Source organism: Pseudonaja textilis, chromosome 3 (assembly GCF_049901715.1).
Source record: "Pseudonaja textilis isolate UNSWEBS1 chromosome 3, rPseTex1.2, whole genome shotgun sequence".
NCBI classification, from domain to species: domain Eukaryota; kingdom Metazoa; phylum Chordata; class Lepidosauria; order Squamata; family Elapidae; genus Pseudonaja; species Pseudonaja textilis.
Genome location: NC_141992.1, coordinates 34,901,077 through 34,921,213, shown reverse-complemented (window position 1 = coordinate 34,921,213; position 20,137 = coordinate 34,901,077). Strand labels below are relative to the sequence as shown.

Here is a 20,137-nt window from a genome sequence, read left to right as displayed (position 1 = left end):
ATGTTACCCAGGCAGAGAGAGAGAGAGAGAGAGAGAGAGAGAGAGAGAAGAGCTTCAGTCTCATGGTCAGGCATATCTGCTTGTCTGGTTAAAAGACTTGAGATGGTATCTGGATCTTTGATCAAAGATCTACCTGTTTTTATATTTATTACACGAGTTTTAATGGGTTTGATCTCCCTACAGACTCCCTTGCCTTAAACTTCAATTTCTCTCTCCCTTTGTCTTTGCCATGCTGACTTAGACTGATCAGACCTAAAATCCAAAAGTTCAAGAGGGCATCAAGTTGCCCATTCCCACCAATTTGTATGTGGAAAGGGAGCCAAAAAAGTCAAAATGGTGACCACATCTGAACCCCTATCTCTTTTTATGTGGTCCACCTTGACTCTTCGGGGATTCCAACAGATCCACAGCCTACTCCCTCTTTATTGTATCAATGCTTTTAACTACCTTCCTTTTTCACTAGAAAAAGGAGATATGAAATTTAAACCATCTTCACTTCCATTTAATTTCCATAGAGAAGTCAATACATGTTTTTAAGGCTATGATTATGAAGTTGCCATTCTCAAACCTGATCTGATACAAGCAAGTGATAATCCAGCTGGCACTGCTGGTGACCTCTGTTTTTCTTTCTCAATTATTTGTTTCCAAATGTGATTGAAAATGGGCTCCACCAGTATATTTCTACAAACAGTTCTGCTGTCTTGTGTAGTTGCTGTTTCTGACTCCAGGCAGAAACATTTATGGCATGTCCATAAATAACACTGCCGTGGAAGCTTTCTGACAAGTGGTAGGGAGAAGATTGTGTGGAAAAAGTCAGCAAACAAATGATTGCTTCTCTGACCACTGTCTTAACCCATGTCAAACTTTCTCTGGTTTTATTCATTAGGAGCCCCAAAGGTTGTTGTGCTGCTGATTATCAAATATTTCAGAGCGGACAAAAGGCATGCGTGTTTATGCAGGAAAAAAAAAATCTCTATAGAAGTTACACCACAGATTGATTCAAAAGCAGAAGAAAATTAATGTTTCAAATTCTGCTCTGATGATCTAAGCCAGGTGATCTGGGCAGAGAGAACTTTGCTGTTTTTACTTTATATGCAAGGGGTTTTTTTAGTGCTGAGATCTGGATCAAGAATAGAAAGAAGCCAACCCCTATTATCAGCATCTCTTCCACAACCACCGATAAGGTACCGAGTGCAAATAACCTATTCTCTCCTGCAAATACTGAAGGGCACGCCAAAGCAGCCCAGCCTTATAAATGCGGCCAAACAGTTTCATTGACATCTGGAGGACTTGGCAGCAAGAAGCAAAACTGGACACAAAGCAACAGGCATTCTTGTGAATAAGACTGAATTTCTAGGTGGAGTCTGTACAGGACTCTCTGCTTACCGCTCTACCTCTGCTCATTAACTCGTCTTTTCCTTGGTTTTAACAGTAGAAGCATCACAAATTTCTCCACAAATGGAATAGAAGAACCATTCACTTATTTTAAAACATCAGAGGAGCAAGTGAAAGTATTCAATTCCACATGTGGGCAACTTTTAATCTCTTTCTCATTCCACTCGTTTTCCAAAGGTTTGGTCTGATATGATATTGTATCCATCTCTTTCAATCATGTAGAGGGATAATGTTCCACCACTACTGAAAGGTCACCGTGAACAGCACAAACAAATCTTTCCACGGACAAAGAGACCTTCATCCTTTGAGAGTCATGACATGTAAAGCAAAGCTCATTCAGGTAAGCTCCTGAAACTGGACTAAGCTCTATTGCCTGAGGCTAAAATGTGTCTGGATATGAGTCATCATTCTTGGGATTGCAGTAGCAGCCAGGCGCACTGAAAGAGCTTCTCCTGAGTTTCTCCTACTATCATGCCATCTGCAGGTTGCACAAAGCCAGGCAAAGACAAGCTCCAAGCAGCACCCAGTCTAAGGAAGAGAGAGAGATGGACAGAGGGAGGAAGGGAGGGAGAGAACGAACCCTATACGTTTGAGAGAGAGCACATGCAAGGAAAGCACTTGTCTTTCTGATGACATACACAGACACTTCCCCCCAGTTTTCTGCTGTGAAGAAGGTCTTGCCTTCCTGTTTCAAAACAAATCAGCAAAGCAATCTCTTATAAGTCTGAAAGCTCCTAGTTCTATCCCTCCCAGGAGAAGATTGATTAGTTTCAGGATAGGAGACTAACATTTAAGCCATTCCCAGGTGGACAGCCAGTGAGAATGCCCTTGCCTGTGGCTGACTAGATTTGCTCTTCCCTTTATGTTGCCAATCAGAAATCTCTTTTTTTATAACCATGCCTTCTGGTGGAACCCCTTTTTCTTAGCAGAGTTGTGCGTACGAAATCCTTGCAGCTGTTAATATGTATAACATGATATATCTATCTATTTTATTGCATTTTTTGTGTTATTATACCTAATAAAAAAGTTTCCAGATTAAATTCAGTTTTCTGATTCATGATTTCTTCTAGCCATTGTCTAATTGTATTCCAATATTTTTTCACCTCCTGGAATGTCTACCAGGTATGAAAATAAGTGCCCTTTTCTTTTCCACATTTCCAACAGCTTGGATCTGAGTTAAACATTTTGGCCAGTCTAGTGGGAGGAAGATGCCATCTGTAAAATAGTTTTCCTACATTAAAAAAACTACAACTGCTAAATTTCTGTAGACAAGCAGATTTTAAAGATCTGGAAACCATCTATTATTATATAGATAAAATCACATCCTTTTGTTCAAGGTTAATTAATGCATGATAACATGCTTTTCTCACCCACACATTCAAAAGGATGTATTTGAAAGGATAGTGGCATGTATTTTTTTTAATCTGGCAGTTATATATCCTATTTAATTGATATGATATGTTTTCCTTTACAGAATGATTAGCACTTGGGGGAATAATTTATTTGCTCCTTAACCCTACACCAGTGCCAGTAAATATCCATTTATTACAATTTGATCCCAATCCTCCATACATTTTAGCTTCCTCAATTTCCTGCATCAAATAAATTTGGCTGCAAAATGAAGACTGAAATTGTTCATATATATTCATAGTTGCATATAGTACATCAGTTATTGCTTAGTTGTACTTGGAAGAGGAGACTGACCAATGTGTTAAAAAAAATTATCTCTGACCTTAAACATATTTTCATCATTGTTCTCTTCCTAGTATTATTACTTCCCTATCATCCAACCTGGGCATCCTTTGTTCATTCTTTGTTCAAGAAACTCACTAGTCAGAATACAATTAAAAATATTCTGCCTCCCAACCTCATAGTCACAGAATCCTTCTCTCAAATCAGACACTCATATTCTTATTATATTTGGATCTCCCAATATTTCCTATCTGAATACTTTAGAAAATCTATACAGTACATAAAATAATCAGAACTTAGAATAATCCAGGCTTAATACTTAGGACATAATATGCCAAATACCGGAAGACCCAGAAATCAGAACAAAGCGAATGCAGGGGATTAGGTGCTTCCAGTCAAGAATTTAATATCTCAACATGGTACTTCATTTATGAATTTTTAAAAGAGTTAGGGTGCAACATCATTATCCATTTATAACATTTTTTCCACTGAATTTTCTGTATGTTTACCACAATATTCCATTAAGGAATACAAGATGGACTAGCTTCATCATATTGCCATTTATTTGTAATATAGGTAGTCCTTGATTTATGACCAAAACTGAGTCCAAAATATCTGTTGCTCAGTTAGGCAGTTGTTAAGTAAGTTTTGCCCCATTTTATGACCCTTCTTGCCACAATTGTTAAGTGAATCACCACAGTTGTCAAGTTAGTAACACAGTTGTTAATTGAATCTGGCTTCCCAAATTGACTTTGTTTGTCAGAAGATCACAAAAGGTGATCATATGACCTTGGGACAGTGCCACCATCATAAATTTGAGTCAGTTGCCAAGCATCTGAATTTTGATCATGTGACAAATGAGAATGCTGTGATAGTCGTAAGTGAGAAAAACCATCATAAATCACTTTTTCAGTGCCATTAACTTCAAAGAATCACTAAACAAAATGTAAGTCAAGGGCTGCAGGTATTAGCTGCGGTCGATCAGAAAATAACCCAGGACTGGAGGGTGTGTAACCAACTCTTGTCTCCCCTGATTACACGAACCTAATTTTAATTTTTAAAATGTTTTATGTTACCAAAAATATGCCTTTCTTATTTTCATTTCTTTTTATTTATATAGAAAGCACATGTAAATCCAATGGTCATCCATGGACTGGACAAATTTATTAACGACTTTATTAACAAAGTTCAATAAAACATCCTTTTGAAAAGAAATCATTCTTGACAATTTTAAAATTTTGGCTCCTTGCTTTGCAATACAGTCTTAGAGAGGTATGAAAAAATTCAACTTCCATCTCTGACTAAGACTTATCTCTCAGGCTCTAGCTCTTACCGGATAGGGATCTTGACTCGGAGATAGCGATCCACGGCAATCGCCAATAATGCCAAAATGGAGCTTTCGGTGAGGATGAGGAGAGGACATATCAACACCAGGCAGTTGTAGAACCCCATTGTTCGTTCTTGGTAGATAATGATGGCCAGAGGAATTGCAAGGGTTCCCACAGCTGCGTCTGCCACTGCCAGAGACACAATAAAGTAGAAGGTGGCATCCCGGAGAGACTTGTTCACTTTGACAGCCCAGATCACCAGGATATTCCCGGGGATGGATACAAGGGCAATCAGCACCTCTATGCAGATATAAGCAGTCTCGAATTTCTTGTCCTGTGACATGATGTCCTGATGCGCACTAGCTTCAAACTCTTAAATTGCCTGAAATGATTAATAGTAGACATAAGATACAGTCAACAACAGCTACTACAGAATTTCAAGCTAGACAGTTACTTTATACAGCGTGGCACAAAAATATGAACTAATATACACATTTTTCACAATCTCACAAGCAAATTTTACAAGGCAAAAGAGTTTCTGGTGAAGGGGAAGTCTGTATTTTAAATCCTGCACAATTACGGCATTTCGTTTAAGCGGCCCTTCTCCAATTTGTTACCAAGAATGTCACACATTGAATGTGTAATATGAGTCAAGCTACTGCACAGAAAAAACTTGTACTCCATCGAAAAGATTGCTACAATTAAGACTGGGTTCTTTCTCGCTGCTTTATTTGATCCCAACCATACTGTTCAGCAATCATACAGAGTTCATCTGATAACATGACCATTTCTGAACACTCCTGATTCACAACAACAGCGAAACCTTCCTTGAAGAGATCACTCTTCTTGAATGCATGCACATATACTGATATCTGCAATATTGCGACTTACAGTATTTTGCATCCACTCTACAAAATTGTCACCTCCATGCCTTCAAGAACAAGGAAATTCCAAAATGCAACAACTCTTTGGAAGGACTTCTTCACATGTCTGCTTACCTGAGAAAACTCCACACTCAGAAAATAATGCAGGGACTGGGGCGTGCAGGTTTATCTCCCAACAGGTTTGTTTGTTTTTTTTACCAATTTGATTCTTGCCTGACCGCATTTAATGGCACTTCTGTTATTTTGGTATCGTAATCCCAACTAGGTCATTTTGGTGTAGTGGTCTTAGTGCAGACAGAGTGGGGAGACCTAGATTTTAGTCTTACTTTACACAAGGAAGCTAGCTGGATGATTTTAGTTAGACCAGTCATTCTCTCTCAGCTTACTAGGTGATTGAAAGCCACGTATCTATCAACCTACACCAGAGCACTGTGGTAGATTACTGTCCATGATTTTCAATAAATGATCCCAAGTAGGTGCACCTTAGAAGTCATAGATTTTGAACTGTAAAAACAATTCACTAACCCCATATATTTTAGCATCAAGCAATATAATTAATTAAAAGAAGGGAAACATATTCAGATATGTAAAAGTCAACAGACAAAAACATTCAAAATATGTAATTGTAGTGGGAGGCCCGTGATTCAGCTAAACATCCAAAGCCAAAGATTATGGATAACTGATATACATAAAAGTGTTCTTTATGTTTATGAGGATAATGAAGAAGGCTAGGAGGTGTTTCACCCAGTAGTAGGATTCAAATTTTTTTACTACCAGTTCTGTGGGTGTGGCTTGGTGGGTGTGGCAAGGGAAGGATACTGTAAAATCTCTAGTCATAGGTGGTATTTGCCGGTTCTCTGAACTACTCAAAATTTCCACAACCGGTTCTCTAGAACTGGTCAGAACCTGCTGAATACCACCTCTGCTTTGACCCTATGCACAATTATTACTTCAGGGGTGCCCAAAAAGTCATAGTGGTTGCTACAACCACATGATTGAACCCTTGTTTCTTTTTTGCATGCACTGCATTACTTCAAAGAAAAATTGAGAACCCTTAAGATTGTGTATAAACTTGTGCACTGTTGATCTGTGGAGTTGAGATGTGCTACTTTTTCAGGATAAAGGCCCTCACATTGCTTTTGAATGGGATGCCTAAGATAATAGTATCAAAAAAGTAGATACGATATTTAATTCCCCCCCTCACTTCATATGTATATTTTATTTAACTAAAAGCACTTCCAAATAATGGATTTACATTTCTCCAAAATAAGCTCACCACCTACATTATCTCACTCTGTCTGTTTTCTCAGGCAATTTATTTCCAGCTTAGTTGCAACATATCCAAAATCACAAAAGTGGAATCTTTTCATTTGCATGTTGAAACTCTACAGAACCTGTCAGCATAACATTATTCTGTTGGCGGGAAGTTGCTCCACTGTACCTTCCAGATCTTGGGCTCAAGCCAACGTCTTCCTCCTCCTCTCAGACATTTGGCTGCCATGGAGCTTTAGCAGCTTTGCATTTCCCCTTCCCCATTAGTATTGTTCTGCTTTCATTACTAGGTAAATACACACTATACAAACTAAAGATCTAGAACAGGGGTGTCAAACTCAAAGCCCGCAGACCGAATCCAGCCCGCAATGTGGTCATATCAGGCCCATGAGGTTGTCCTGGTCTACCCAATGAGAAAAGGAAAAATTGGGACAGCCTGACTTCAGCCCAGTTTACCCAATGCTAACAGGAAACATGCCAGCAGTTTGGGGAGTGGTGTCAAGTTGGCCACGCCCATCCAATCGACCACACCCACCCAGGTCAACCACAGCCCTGATGCAGCCCTTAATGAAATTGAGTTTGACACCCCTGATCTGGAAAGGCACTGACTGCTTTTCTTGGGCTCTCTTAGTGCAGAACTGAAAGAAAGAAATAAGCTCAGCATTTCAAGTGCTGACCTGAGACATTGGGAAGCAGAAAATATGCTTCTACATGAAGAAGTACAAATTGGTAACAAGCCGAAGGCCTCTGGGGCTCACAAGTGACATGGGAGACCCTGGTGCATATATGGGTTATTACTCAAAGAAATTTACAAAAACAGGATGCATATACTGTAATTAAAAAAAGAGCAAGAAATTTATCTAAAAGGCAGCCAGCAACTGTTATGGAATATCCCAAACACATGGCAAAAGAGCCAAATTTTAAAAACAAAGTGAGTATTCCTTATCTGCGTGATGGCAAACCTGTGGCACGCAGAGTCATTTGTGCTGGCAGATGAGCCGTAGATCAGCACTCCCCAAAATAATTATCATCAACCTCTAAGGGCCTATGGGACTATCCCTATTTATTGTTCATCACACAGTCAGCCAGATGTTCAGACTGGATTTGACATTTTTCTCCACTTATCGAATCTTTCCTAAGAACTTGGAATAGGCAGATGGGGATATCTGACAGTGTTAGAGGTGTCATTGCAGAATGTAAGGTGTTCTGGGTAAAGCTGCCTTTTTTGCAGAGACAGATTATGGAGGGTCCCTATTCCTTGGAAAGCAAAGGGGCGGGGAGTGAGGAAGCAGCAAAATTACACAACTTCCTCTGAAATGCTCTCCTCTTGAGATAGGACAGTGGTGGCTAAACTTTTGGCTCCTATGCCAAAAATTGCGTGCACACCAGCGCGCAGGCACTCGTGTGCCAGCACCCAGAATGCAATGCGCATGCCCCTCCCCATGCCCCCTGTGCATGTGTATGCAATCCCTCACCTCCCACCATGCACTGTACCTCACAGCTGATTTTTCGGCTGGTTTGAAGCCTTTTTCGGCCTCCCAGAAGCTTGGAAAAAGCCTCTGCAAGGCTTTTCAGGACGAATTATAGACCCATTTTGTCACTGATCTAGATAACCATCAACATCATTCCAACACTTTGATTCAGAATCATGGTTTGTTCTCTATTTATGAACTATATGACAATTTTAAGATGTGCGCTGGCAATTACCTTACTTTTGCCTTGTGGTTTATTATAGATTTTAAGCCAGCACTGCTGTCAAATAGATGGACAGCAACTATTTGATCCTTTTTCCCCCTCAAAGATGTCAGCAAAAGTTGAACATGGATATTTTGTGTGTAGTGCATATGCTCTACTAATGGGCTACCCTGTCCTTTGATGATGAATCTTCTCATCCCTCCTACAAATGTAGCTATCAGAGAAGATTTCTTCATCCTATAAATATAATACAGTCTCCTGTCCCCCAGATAATAGGTAGAGTTCATAAACAGGCTGCAGTTTCCATATAAAAATGAAATACAAATCCTCATAGGAAATGGGAAACAGAGCAGTCCAGAATAACTAAACAATGGCAAATAAGGAGTGGTGTAATTTGTGATTAATCATGTTAATAATATTCAGTAGTCATATCTAGTTACAAGCAGCATATTGCAGATGTCAGTAATAACAACAACAAAAGCATAACTGAGGGAATGAATAATTGCATTTATCCAGGTATGACAAGTTGTGCTGTTTATTTTTGAAAAAAATGTGATTTCCCCCATGAGACAATGGCAACCTTGGAGGGAAAAAAATGCAAACTATGCATAACAAATGAGATGCAAATGTGGATGTACTAAGCAAAGAATAGGCTTTATCACAATATAGACTTCTTGTTACTACACAAGTTCCTTTTTTGTCCCATTGTATCATTTCTCATTAAACTGGTATTTTCATCCTGTACCGGGAAGGATTATGCATTGGGAGAGGCAGAAGGAGCAAGGTTTCAGGAATATGTCAGCAAATGTCACAATAGATCAGTGCAAGATATTTTTGAGCAACAAAGGCACCTCTTGAATGAATCCTCAAACATTACTTGTTCCCATTTCCACTCCAGAACACCTTTGAGCCTGTGGTTCCCCCCCTTCCCCCACTTCTGCAGAGTTCCCTCCACCACAAACCCGGCATCAGCAACCTTATTTTGTTATATCCTCCCTTAAGGCTCTGGAGGAATAACTGATCGTATGCAACCTAAGAGCTAGAAAAGGATCAGTGACCAAATAATGCAGATAGGCTCTAAGATACTGCTGCCCTTTTGTGTTTTCTACTTGGGAGTACATTCATTGGGGGGGGAAATATCGGGGTAGCATCACCATTCGTGGCCTAGTGCTGTCGAAACCTCCCGGACGGCACTGTCTTTCAAGCACAGGGGACTGAACGTCTAATCTATCTGAAAGGCATCAGGTGCGGGGAAGGATGGGAAGCCCTTTCGGCGGCTGGCACAAACCTTCCCGCCCTTCAGAGAGAAGTTTGGTTAATCGGAAGGACGGCCACAGCCTGACCTCCAGCCCTCCTTTTCCCCGAGAGTCGCCCCGTTAATCTGACTGTCCCCTCCACCCCAACCTCTCCGTGCCCTTTCCTCGTCCGGCTTACAGCTGATCTCAGAACAAAGGCGCCCCTTGCGTTCCCTGCTTCCTTTCTCCTCGCCGCCACGGGATTAAATCCTCTGATTTCAGGCAACCCAAAAAGAACGGAGAGCACCCAAGTGCCAGAAAGCGCTGCGCCCCGGAACCAGCCCGCGCGGCGAGGCTCACCTGTCCCTCCGCGCCCTTTCTCCCTCCAAGCGAAGCCTTCCCACTCCGGACAGGCTGGCAGCGGCAGTGGGAGAGATGGGGTGGGAGCATCCTCCTCCTTCTCGGGCGGCTCAGTTACTGGGCTCCTGTATCTCTTGGCATCTCGGGATGCAAGCAGACCGCCCGGCTCTGAGCCGGTACTTCTGGAGTTGGGGCGGTTCAATGCGGTGAATCCGGACCCCGACGCAGGCAGGCGGCTCTCATCCTGAAGCAGGCTGCTCTTCTCCCTCACCCGCCCCCTTCCCTCCCTCCCTTCCCCTCGCCGCTTCCCGCTGCTGATCGAGGTATCACATGGTCCGGCGGACTGCACCGAACCAGGGTCTTTCCTTGCGGTATTTTAAAGAGGAGTCGCCTGCTTTGAGGGTCTTGTGGGGCTCAGTGCGCAAGCGCGCGTGTCCGTGTGTCCGTCCGTGTGTGTGTGTGTGTGTGTGTGTGTGTGTGTGCGCGTGTCCGTGTGTGTGTGTGTGTGTGTGTGTGTGTGTGTGTGTGTGTGTGTGTGTGTGTGTGTGTGTGTTCGTCAGAGCCCAGAATCGCCAACAAGCGCCGCTGCAGCAGGACCGCGTCGTACCGCGCCGCTTTCCTCTCTGCCCCGGGAGCTGAAAGCCGGGGCTTAGAAAGCCAGCGTTTCTGGAAGTGAAACGGAGCCGCGTCCGGAGGTACCCTGCTCGGCTCCTTTGCCCTCGAGTTGCCAAAAGCCTTAAAAGTGACCCAAAGCTTCGAAGAGTCAACTCCAGCCCCAAGCTCCTCCGTTCCTTTCTGCTTTACCTGATTTACGTTAGGGTCAAAACCAGAGGTCTCCAAACTTGGCAACTTTTAAGACTTGTGGACTTCAACTCCCATAATTCTCCTGCCAGTACCCTTGACAATGCCCTATCCATAATCAGCAACAAATTATCTTTGGCAAGTTTTCTTGTTTGATTTACTTGCAACAACAGACTTCTTTTCTCACTTATAACCTACAGTCCTTGAGCAATGACCTCTGAATCCAAGTTATTACATGAATGTATTTGCAGCAAGAGAAAAACTGGTGCAAAACTCTTTTCCTTCTTCTTGAAATCAATTTCTAGAAGAGGACTCTTGCAATTTTAATTCTTTTCCATCTTGATCTGCTTGAAAAAGTTCACATTATTCATCTTATCAGCCTAAAAATAATACAGAATAGAATTCATAATACCATTCATAAGCAATGTAATGTTTGCTGAAAGGCAAGGGGGGGGGGGAACTAAACAGTTCCATCAAAAATATCAGCATATAATCTTATTTACAGAATAAAAATATCAATTTCATCAGCAAGACAACGTAAAGGAATATCCACTCACAGCTCTTACATCATTCTGAGACTTTTAGAGGCAATAATAAACAAGCAAATAAATAAAAATGAAGTTGTTATCTGTTTTTACCTCAGGATAGGTGCAGAGTGGTCTGTGTTCTCTTATCTCCAGACTCCTCAGTGGGAAAAGCAGCAATGGTACCCACATCACTAGACTTTTCTGTGGAATTCATGTAATTTGCTGAATACCCAGAAAGACACCTAGGACATGCAGTTCCTTTTTTCAAGAGTATATACTAGCAGTAATCTAGAATTTACAATGAAATGCCATTCAAATTTCACCACAGTCGTGTATAACAAGTCATGTGATTTCACACTAGGATCAGAGTTTTGAAGGGGATGGATCAAAGCTGATGGCTGGAATCAGGAAATAAATAATGTAAACCTAGGTGTTGAGTGTGTCAACAGATGAGGAAGAGAAAGAAGCAGACAATTTGCAAGGTCACACTACACAAAAGCTTGAATGACTATTTTTGTGAAAACAGCCCTAAATTTAAAAACAAAAACAAACTAGATACTCAAGAAGCTGGACCAAATTTGACTTTAAGGCTATGTCTGCCAGACAGAGGATATAAGATAAAAACAAGAACATAACTTCCTTTTGTTGACTGTCTGGTAACCTAGCCCTTTCTCCATCCACTCAGGTTCCTGGTTAGCATTGTTTATTGCCATTCTGCTGTTATCTTCCTGAAATGCTGGGTTCAGCAGTGGTCTTCCAGATTTACACAGGAGCAATAGGGATGACACTTTTTAGACTAGACATTCTCTTTGCACTCATACAGTTTTCTGCTGTAAGCATGCTGTTAGGAATGTAAGTCACCTAACAGTTGGGTTGGAAAATATATAAACCAGGATAGACATTTTAATACTGTCTCTTTAAGGGAATGCTAAAATTGTGATTGGGTGTGGTTCCTCAAACGGCCATAAGATGGAGCCAGAAACATGGGTTATTCTGTTCTGTTATTGCTGAGAGTGTTGCTGTTCCTGCATTTCTCTATTGACTGTTACTGATCATCGTTATTCTTGGATTTGATGTGAGTCTATTTACTGAACTGTTTTTGATACTGGACTTTGTTATTGGATTATTCCTGGACTGAAAAACTGACTGCTATAACTTGGATGACTTGGACTTTGTTTGGACTTTGCTTAACTGTTTACTGGAAGTAAAAACCTACATTTACTATACAGTGTATCTGTGTGCTGGTTGTGTGTTATTCTTCACTACTCTCACTATGTCTCCCTGTGTGAGCTCATTCTCCTAATGGGGAATTACCTCAACACATGCATCTATACTTATAACACAATGTAATACATGACACTGTCATTTTGTATCCTCTCTAGTGTAAATAACTAGAGGCTAATAAATTTAAACAGCAGCCTCCAAAAATGAATACCAGTTTCTGCAGATTTGCAGAAGCTTCCTCAGGTTTTGCAACAGCCTGTTGTGGCTGGGGAAGCATTTAATTATGGCTAATGGTATCTATCATCTCTTTGCATGAATACCCTTAAAGAGAATTGTTCCCAGAAGTTCCTCATTAAAGCAGGTTAAAATAGGTCATTATTATTATTGTTGTTGTTGTTGTTGTTTAGGTAGTATAGAAGTCTCATTTCATGTCACTGATACCATATTTTATATCACATTTTATGCCAACAGAAATGGCACTTGTTGCTTGAAGTTTTTGGAGCAGAATATGGGAGAAGGCATATATTGTCGAAGCTCACCTGCTTTTCTGAAGATGTTTTATAGGAGATTTTGTTTGAATGAGTTGGCAAGTTCTTTCAAGTTTGGAGAAGAAGGTTGGTTTCATCTATGCAGATGGAATGGGGATTAACAGAATAGAAATGTCAGCCAATGCCTTCAGCTTCTCTGACAAATTTGGTATTTCTAGAGAATTCTCAGAAATTAATCTTTCTGATCCTCTTCTCTAAACCATTTTATGCCACTTTGTTTACTTTCAAGAATAAATGGGCAGTTGAACAGTTGGCATAATCACAATCATGTTTCCTTAATAACTTTATAGGATCTCTTTTGATAAATCAGTAAATAAGTTTGAATGTTTTGCTGTAGCACATGATTTTTATCTGGACCTGTTTCCTAAATAACGGAAACTACTATTCATAATTTTCTGAAATTTCCTAGAATCAAATCTGATATTGCAGTTCTATGCCTGTAATTAAGCCCATTAAATGTAGTGGCACTGATTTCTGTCTAAAAATGCACCACATCAATAGATAAAAATACAGTAGATAGATATAGTAGATATAGTTTTTATGCTACAGTGCAGCCTTTCAGAGGAAAATATTAATAGATTTTTAAAAAAAAATTAAAGAAAAGAATCCCACTTACTTCTTCAAAGCTTGATCCTAAACTGAGGCCGTATTACTTGATTTCCAAATGTTCTACGGTAGATTTCCTTAATATGTAAGAAAGCACCCAGAAAGATGTTTTGCTTGCCAAGAATGTCCACCTCCCCCAGCAATTAACAAAATGGGTCAGAAGTGACCAGTTATGATATAGGTTAAAGCAAAGCTGGCTGGGGAATAATGGGAGTTGAAGACCACCAGGCTTAAAGTTGCCAAGGTTGGAGACACCTGGGTTAAAGATACTGAGGAACACAGTGTTGAGGAAATAATTGTTTCCAAATCACATGTATACAAGAACAGATCTAAGGTATGCTTAGAATTGATCATTATCAAGTTTAATAAAAAAAATTGAGATAGTTCTATAGTATACTAGTTAGCCTGAAAAAGCAGGTAATATGTGAGCTCATTAGCATAGAATCCTAACTTGCATTTCCTAAGCATTCTTCTAGATACTCAGCAAATTACATGAATTCCACAGAAAAGTCAAGTGATACTTTTTTTTCTGCCTCAGATGTATACCACAGCTGTTTTCCCCGCCGAAAGCATTTTAACTTTGGGAAGTCCAAGTGAACAAGATTTGGTCATCTTCTATGGCTGATCGTGACATAATCATAATTTGGGCCAAATATACAGCGCATTATTTTAGGATTATGAACTATCAACTCCTAATGGCAAAAAATATAAACTCTATAGAAAAATAATATATGAACCTTTCTGACCATTATGTTTTCTCCAGAAGCCCAACTCATTGTTTAATAGGTAAATATACAAACCAGGGATCAATGATATCTTTTAGAAATCCACCCCCTCTTTTTTTGTTTTTTGTTTATTTTTAATGTAAAAAAAGGAATGAGAAGTCCACTTTGTTTATTAAAGTTGGTTTAATTCTTGATATTTCAAATGATGTTTTCAAGCTTGTCTGGCTTTATTGTGATAAGCAACCTGGCAATCAATGCAACAATTAAAGAAAACCAAGAGCGCCCAATGCCAGGTCAGGTTTCTTGTGTCCTTCCACCTCAATATTGTCATATTGAGAGATTTCAGACAAGTTTCACATCTGATCCTCTTTTATTTGATATTTAATTGGGGATCCTTCTGTATAAATGCAATCTGTTCTACTATTGTGCTCTTTATATATACTACTGTATATATAGGCCATACTACTCCATTGCAGGATAAACAGTGTTATGTGAAGTCCAGGACCAAACTAAGACATTAAAAAAAGAAAATAAAATACAAGTAGGAAATAAGGGAAGAGAAACTGTAATTTTATTTTTCTTCTGTATACAAACCTGCTAAGTTAAATATGAACAAGATCCTGTGATTTCCACACAATGCTCTGAGCCCATAAGAACTCAGTTTGGGCTGATCCCTTGGTTCATTTCCATAGTGTGCTGCTGCTCTCTTGTGATATAGCATGGGATAGCAAGGGTTGGTAGCACAGGAAAAACATAGCTGTTTTCAGATGATGAGAACTGCACACAGGATTCTGACTTAACTGATGATAAGTCCTTAAAATATACAGTTTGTATCTTTCTGCCAATGAAACAGCTTTTGCTATACTACAAAGTATGACTCCTTTTTTTTTTTTCGAGGAAGTTCTGTCACTTCTCAAAAACCAAAATCATTCTGAGAATGTAACGGTGTTTTTCTTAACTAGAATGTTGAGCAAGCACTTCCTACTTATTTCAGGCATAATTCTGAAGAAAGAATATGAAGAATCATAAACAGAGCTGATTGGGTAACCAATCTAATTTGACTCAAACAGCATCATGTGAATGCTGTGCTTATATGAAGGCGGGAGGGAGAGCTGCCAGTTAGTGAATTAATTTCATAAAATGAATACATGTTCATAAAATGAATATATTTTATATAAAAATTCCATATGGTTCATCGATTGCATCCATAATCTTATTCTATGCTGAAGATGCTGTCAGCCCTGAAGCTGACCTGACTGAAGCCATTGAGGGCTAGGGAGAGGGGAATAACCAAAACAAAATTATTTCTCTTGGGAACCAAGGGCATTCTCACACCTGGTCAGAGAGAAGAGGAGTTATGTTACTCAGCAACCAGATGGAGCCTCAGTTGGACCATATGACTGATTGTTTGAAGAAAAGGGAATATTTTTTTTACTTTTAATTAGGTGAAAACCATGGGAAACGTCAGAGTCGGTTTTCACCAGATCTGTGCCAATATCCAATAAAGCTATTCTTTGAGGAATCTATCTGCCTCAGAGTTTTGCTTGCTATGGGTATATTTCTCGGAACCTTTTCTTTTTGTTTTTATCTAGATTCAAAAGCCAGCTGACTTTTCATGCTATGTCCAGCTGAAATGTTGGGGTGTCCACAAAATCATTGGGCCTTGAAGCTGATTTGCTTCTGAAGCCATTTATGTGTTACCATAAATTGTTATGCTCCCTATTTAATATTTATAGATTTATTAGAACATAAAAGATAGAATTAGTCTCTCACCCTGGCCCAGTATTAGCTGATGTTTTTGGTTGCCATGATGTAAAAAAGATGTTGAGACTCTAGAAAGAGTGCAGGGAAGCACAACAAAGATGATTAGGGAACTGGAGGCTAAAACATATAAAGAACAGAATTGGATATGTCTAGTTTAATGAAAAGGACTAGAGGTGACATGATAGCAATATTCCAGTATCTAAGGGGCTGCCACAAAGAAAAGAAAGTCAACCTATTCTCAAAGCACCTGAAGTCAGGACAAAAGCAATGGATGGAAACTAATCAAGGAGACAACCACCCTAGAACTAAAGAGAAATTTCCTGAGAGAACAATTAATCAATGGAAGGACCTAGCTCCAGAGGTTGTGAGTGCATCAACACTGGAGGTTTTTAAGAGATCAGACAACCATTTGTCTCCTGCTAGAGCAGAGCGTTGAACTAGAAGACTTCCAAGTTCCCTTCCAACTCTATTATTCTGCTATTCTGTTACCCTCATCATTTCAGTGAAAGACCAGGTCTGCATGTGAAGATCCAATTAAACTGATGTACTGCTATTGGGATCTTCTCAATTACAGTTTAGCACCTGCTTAGCATTAGATAAGTGTCAATGGAATTCAATGGTGGGGGGGAGGGTGTTGGACTTAGTCTACTTGTCACTACGCAGGGATTCTAAGCTGATTCCTCTTTTGACTTGGTCCCCAGGTTCTGCCACTCCTTCTCCTATATCATGTCAGAAAAAGTCCATTAAGAGTTATCAAAATAACAGAATACTTATCTTGATCAATTAACCAACTTTATATTCTTTCTTTTTTACTTTCTCATCTTTAATCTCTTCAAATAATATCCTAGAAATTGATTTCTTTTTATTTTTTCTTTGTTTCCCATGGGAAAGTTTTTAAAGAATAAATTCCAAAATCTTATTTCAAATTTATCTGGCTCCTTCGTTGATTTGGAACTTTGTAAATCAAAGTTTTGGTCATTTTTTTGCTATTTATTTCCCTTACCCCAATTATTTTAAGTTCTTAAACTTGCAATTAAACTCCTCTCACTAATGTTTGAAGAAAATTCACCTGGTGCTATAAAAGATGTTGATCCAAAGGTTCTTAATAGCTGAAAAGCATTAACAAGCCATTTCCAAAAGTGATTTTAAAAGGTAGAAAGCAAATGTAGTGTCCCTTCAGAGGTAATGCCTATTCCCTCATCTTGCGGAGTTCTACACCCTATCTTGTCTTTTCATGAGGAGCAGCTATCTGGAGAGATCTCAACTCCTTGTCCAGAGAAAAATTGCAAACAACTGGTCTATTCGCTGGCTCTTCATTCCATCACAGTCATTGGTTCTATTTTTCAGAGCCATCTTCAGTCTATTGTTCCCTGGAAATTGGGACACCTCCATCTCTTTCTCAAGGTCCTAGCGACTATAGGCCGGTGGCACTAACTTCTATCTTAATGAAGTGCTTTGAGAAGCTAGTTCGAAATTATATTATCTCCTGCCTTCCTGATTCCTTTGATGGGCTTCAGTTAGCTTACAAAGAAAATAGATCAACCGAGGATGCAATTATTACTGTGCTTCACATGGCCTTATCCCATTTGGAAACACTGGGGAATTATGTAAGAATGTTGTTCGCAGATTTTAGTTCTGCTTTCAATACCATCATACCGCACAGATTAATAGCCAAGCTCAAAGATCTAGATTTTCCAGATTCTATTTGTTTATGGATATTGGATTTTTTAACAAATCGTCCACAAAGAGTTAAACTGAATGATTATATTTCTACTGTTAAGACACTTAGCATTGGCACTCCGCAAGGTTGTGTCCTTAGTCCACTACTGTTCTCCATTTATTCATCTGATTGCACAAATAAACATCCCAATAATAAGATAATAAAATTTGCAGACGATACTACGCTTGTAGGACTTATTTCTGGGGATGATGAGTCTGCATATCCGGATGAGGTATTACAGCTATCCCACTGGTGCAAAAATAATAATCTTCTATTTAACATTAAGAAGACCAAGGAGGTTATAGTGGACTATAGGAAAAAAAGAGCAGACATTCAGCCACTGTATATAGAGGGAGTTCGTGTGGAACAGGTGGTTGAATGTAAGTATCTCGGGACCATCATTACAAATGACCTGACCTGGAGTGCAAACACCGCTGCTTTAATTAAGAAGGCACAACAACGGCTGTATTTACTAAGGATTCTTAGGAAACAACAACTGGCTGAGAGTCTACTGACTACCTTCTATTGGAGTTCAATTGAGAGTATATTATCCTACTGTCTCTGTGTATGGTTCTCGAGCTGCACAGTGGCAGAGAAAAAGGCAACTCAGAGGGTAATTAAGATGGCCCAAAACATCATTGGCTGCTCACTCCCCTCTTTGGAAGAACTGTATAGGAATAGATGTAAGAGGAAGATATTTAATATATTGAACGATTCCTCATCCGGGACATCAGCTCTTTGAACTATTACCATCGAGAAGGAGATTCAGGGTATTAAGAACAAGGACGACTAGATTTAAGAACAGTTTTTATCCAAGTGCAGTTTTGAGTTTAAATGCAGGGTCATAAGATTTTTGTGGGATTTAATGGCTGAGAGTAATGGGGTATTTACATTTTTAAATTGTATAGAGATTATTGTATGGTTTGTTGTGTTTAGTTTTATTTTTCTTTCAATGGTGTTGTCCAGTTTTACTTGTGGAAGAGCACCTCATTTTGTTGCACCCGCTTGCGAGTGTAATGACAATAAATAAATAATAATAATAAAGGTTATTTCTTTTGCCCATTACTTGTATGTACAATTAATGATCAGGCTTTATTCCTTGTATATGCTTTTTGAGCAGAACAATCCTACATTTTGTTTCTTGATAAACAAAATAATCCTAAATGGGTTATGAGAAAGACAGAAAAAAATATTGGACGTCTCTGCTTTATTGCTCCTGGCCTAGTTTGCATTGTCATATCTAATTGGAATTAACATATGTGACACTGTTTTGCGCAATAAGCTAAAAATGATGTGCTAATTAATTCACATCTTTGCAAATGTGTAACAGCTCTGCATCATAGTTGAGCTAAAGTTGCAGCCCACTAAAGAGCACAAATATTTTAGAAGAATAAAGAGGATAACCTGGCTAAAAAATAATTTGCCTGAAAATTGTAAGAACAGTGAGATCATTGCTTCTTTCTTGCAAATCCTTTAGTCAGTATTTTGCTGTTTATTTCCTCCACCCCCAATTATTTTAAGTTCTTAAACTTGTAATTAAGATTCCTTTCACAAAGGTTTGGGGATAAAAAAACCTTACCTGGTGCTATAAACCATGCTGATCCAAAGGTTCCTAATAGCTGAAAAGCATTAATAATTTCAAAAATTGATTAGAAAAGTGAGAAAGCAAATGTAGTGTCCTTTCAAAGATGCTAACCTTTGCTTGAGCAAAATGGCTAGGGTGGCTTTTCTGCATCTGATTTATTCTAGAAATATTGGACCTCAGTTTCCCAAATCTACAATTTCACTTGTTGAGGGATAATTGGAATAGAAATCCCATCTATCTGTGGGTCACCCAATTGGAGAAGGTATATGCACCTTTTGTTACAGAGGTGGTATTCAGCAGGTTCTAACCAGTTCTGGAGAACCAGTAGTGGAAATTTTGAGTAGTTCAGAGAACTGGCAAATACCACCTCTGACTGGCCCAGTCAACCCCATCTATTCTCTGCCTCCTGAGTCCCAGCTGATTGGGTGGGTCTTCTTTTGTTGCCCTGCACAGGAGAACAGACCTGGAAAGCAGGTTAGTGAGGTGGGGAGGGAATGGGATTTTGCAGTAACTTTCCCCCAGGAATCGGGAGGGAATGGAGATTTTACAGTATCCTTCCCCTGCCACGCCCACCAAGCCACGCCCACAAGCTATGCTATGCCCACAAAGCCATGTCACACCCACAAAGCCATGCCCACAGAACCAGTAGTAAACATTTTTTTAATCCCACCACTGTTCTGTTACCTCTTCTGACCAGAGCTGTGGAAAAGCAGACAACAATTGGTTTATTCTAAACTTTTTTATATACATAGTTGTGCTATAATTTAATTTAGGAG

At 39.5% G+C, this 20,137-nt stretch overlaps 1 protein-coding gene across 1 annotated transcript in view; it reads right to left on the bottom strand.

The window, feature by feature from the left end:
* Positions 1-10,308, bottom strand: part of ADORA1 (adenosine A1 receptor) — a 57,632-nt gene extending 47,324 nt beyond the window's left edge. The window contains exons 1-2 of the mRNA XM_026697328.2: positions 9,862-10,308; positions 4,421-4,797 (exon numbers count right to left, since the gene is read on the bottom strand). Coding sequence (XP_026553113.2) covers positions 4,421-4,758 — 338 coding nt within the window. The 5' untranslated portion in view covers positions 4,759-4,797; positions 9,862-10,308. The remainder of the gene's footprint in view (positions 1-4,420; positions 4,798-9,861) is intronic.
* Between the last annotated feature and the right edge of the window lie 9,829 nt (positions 10,309-20,137).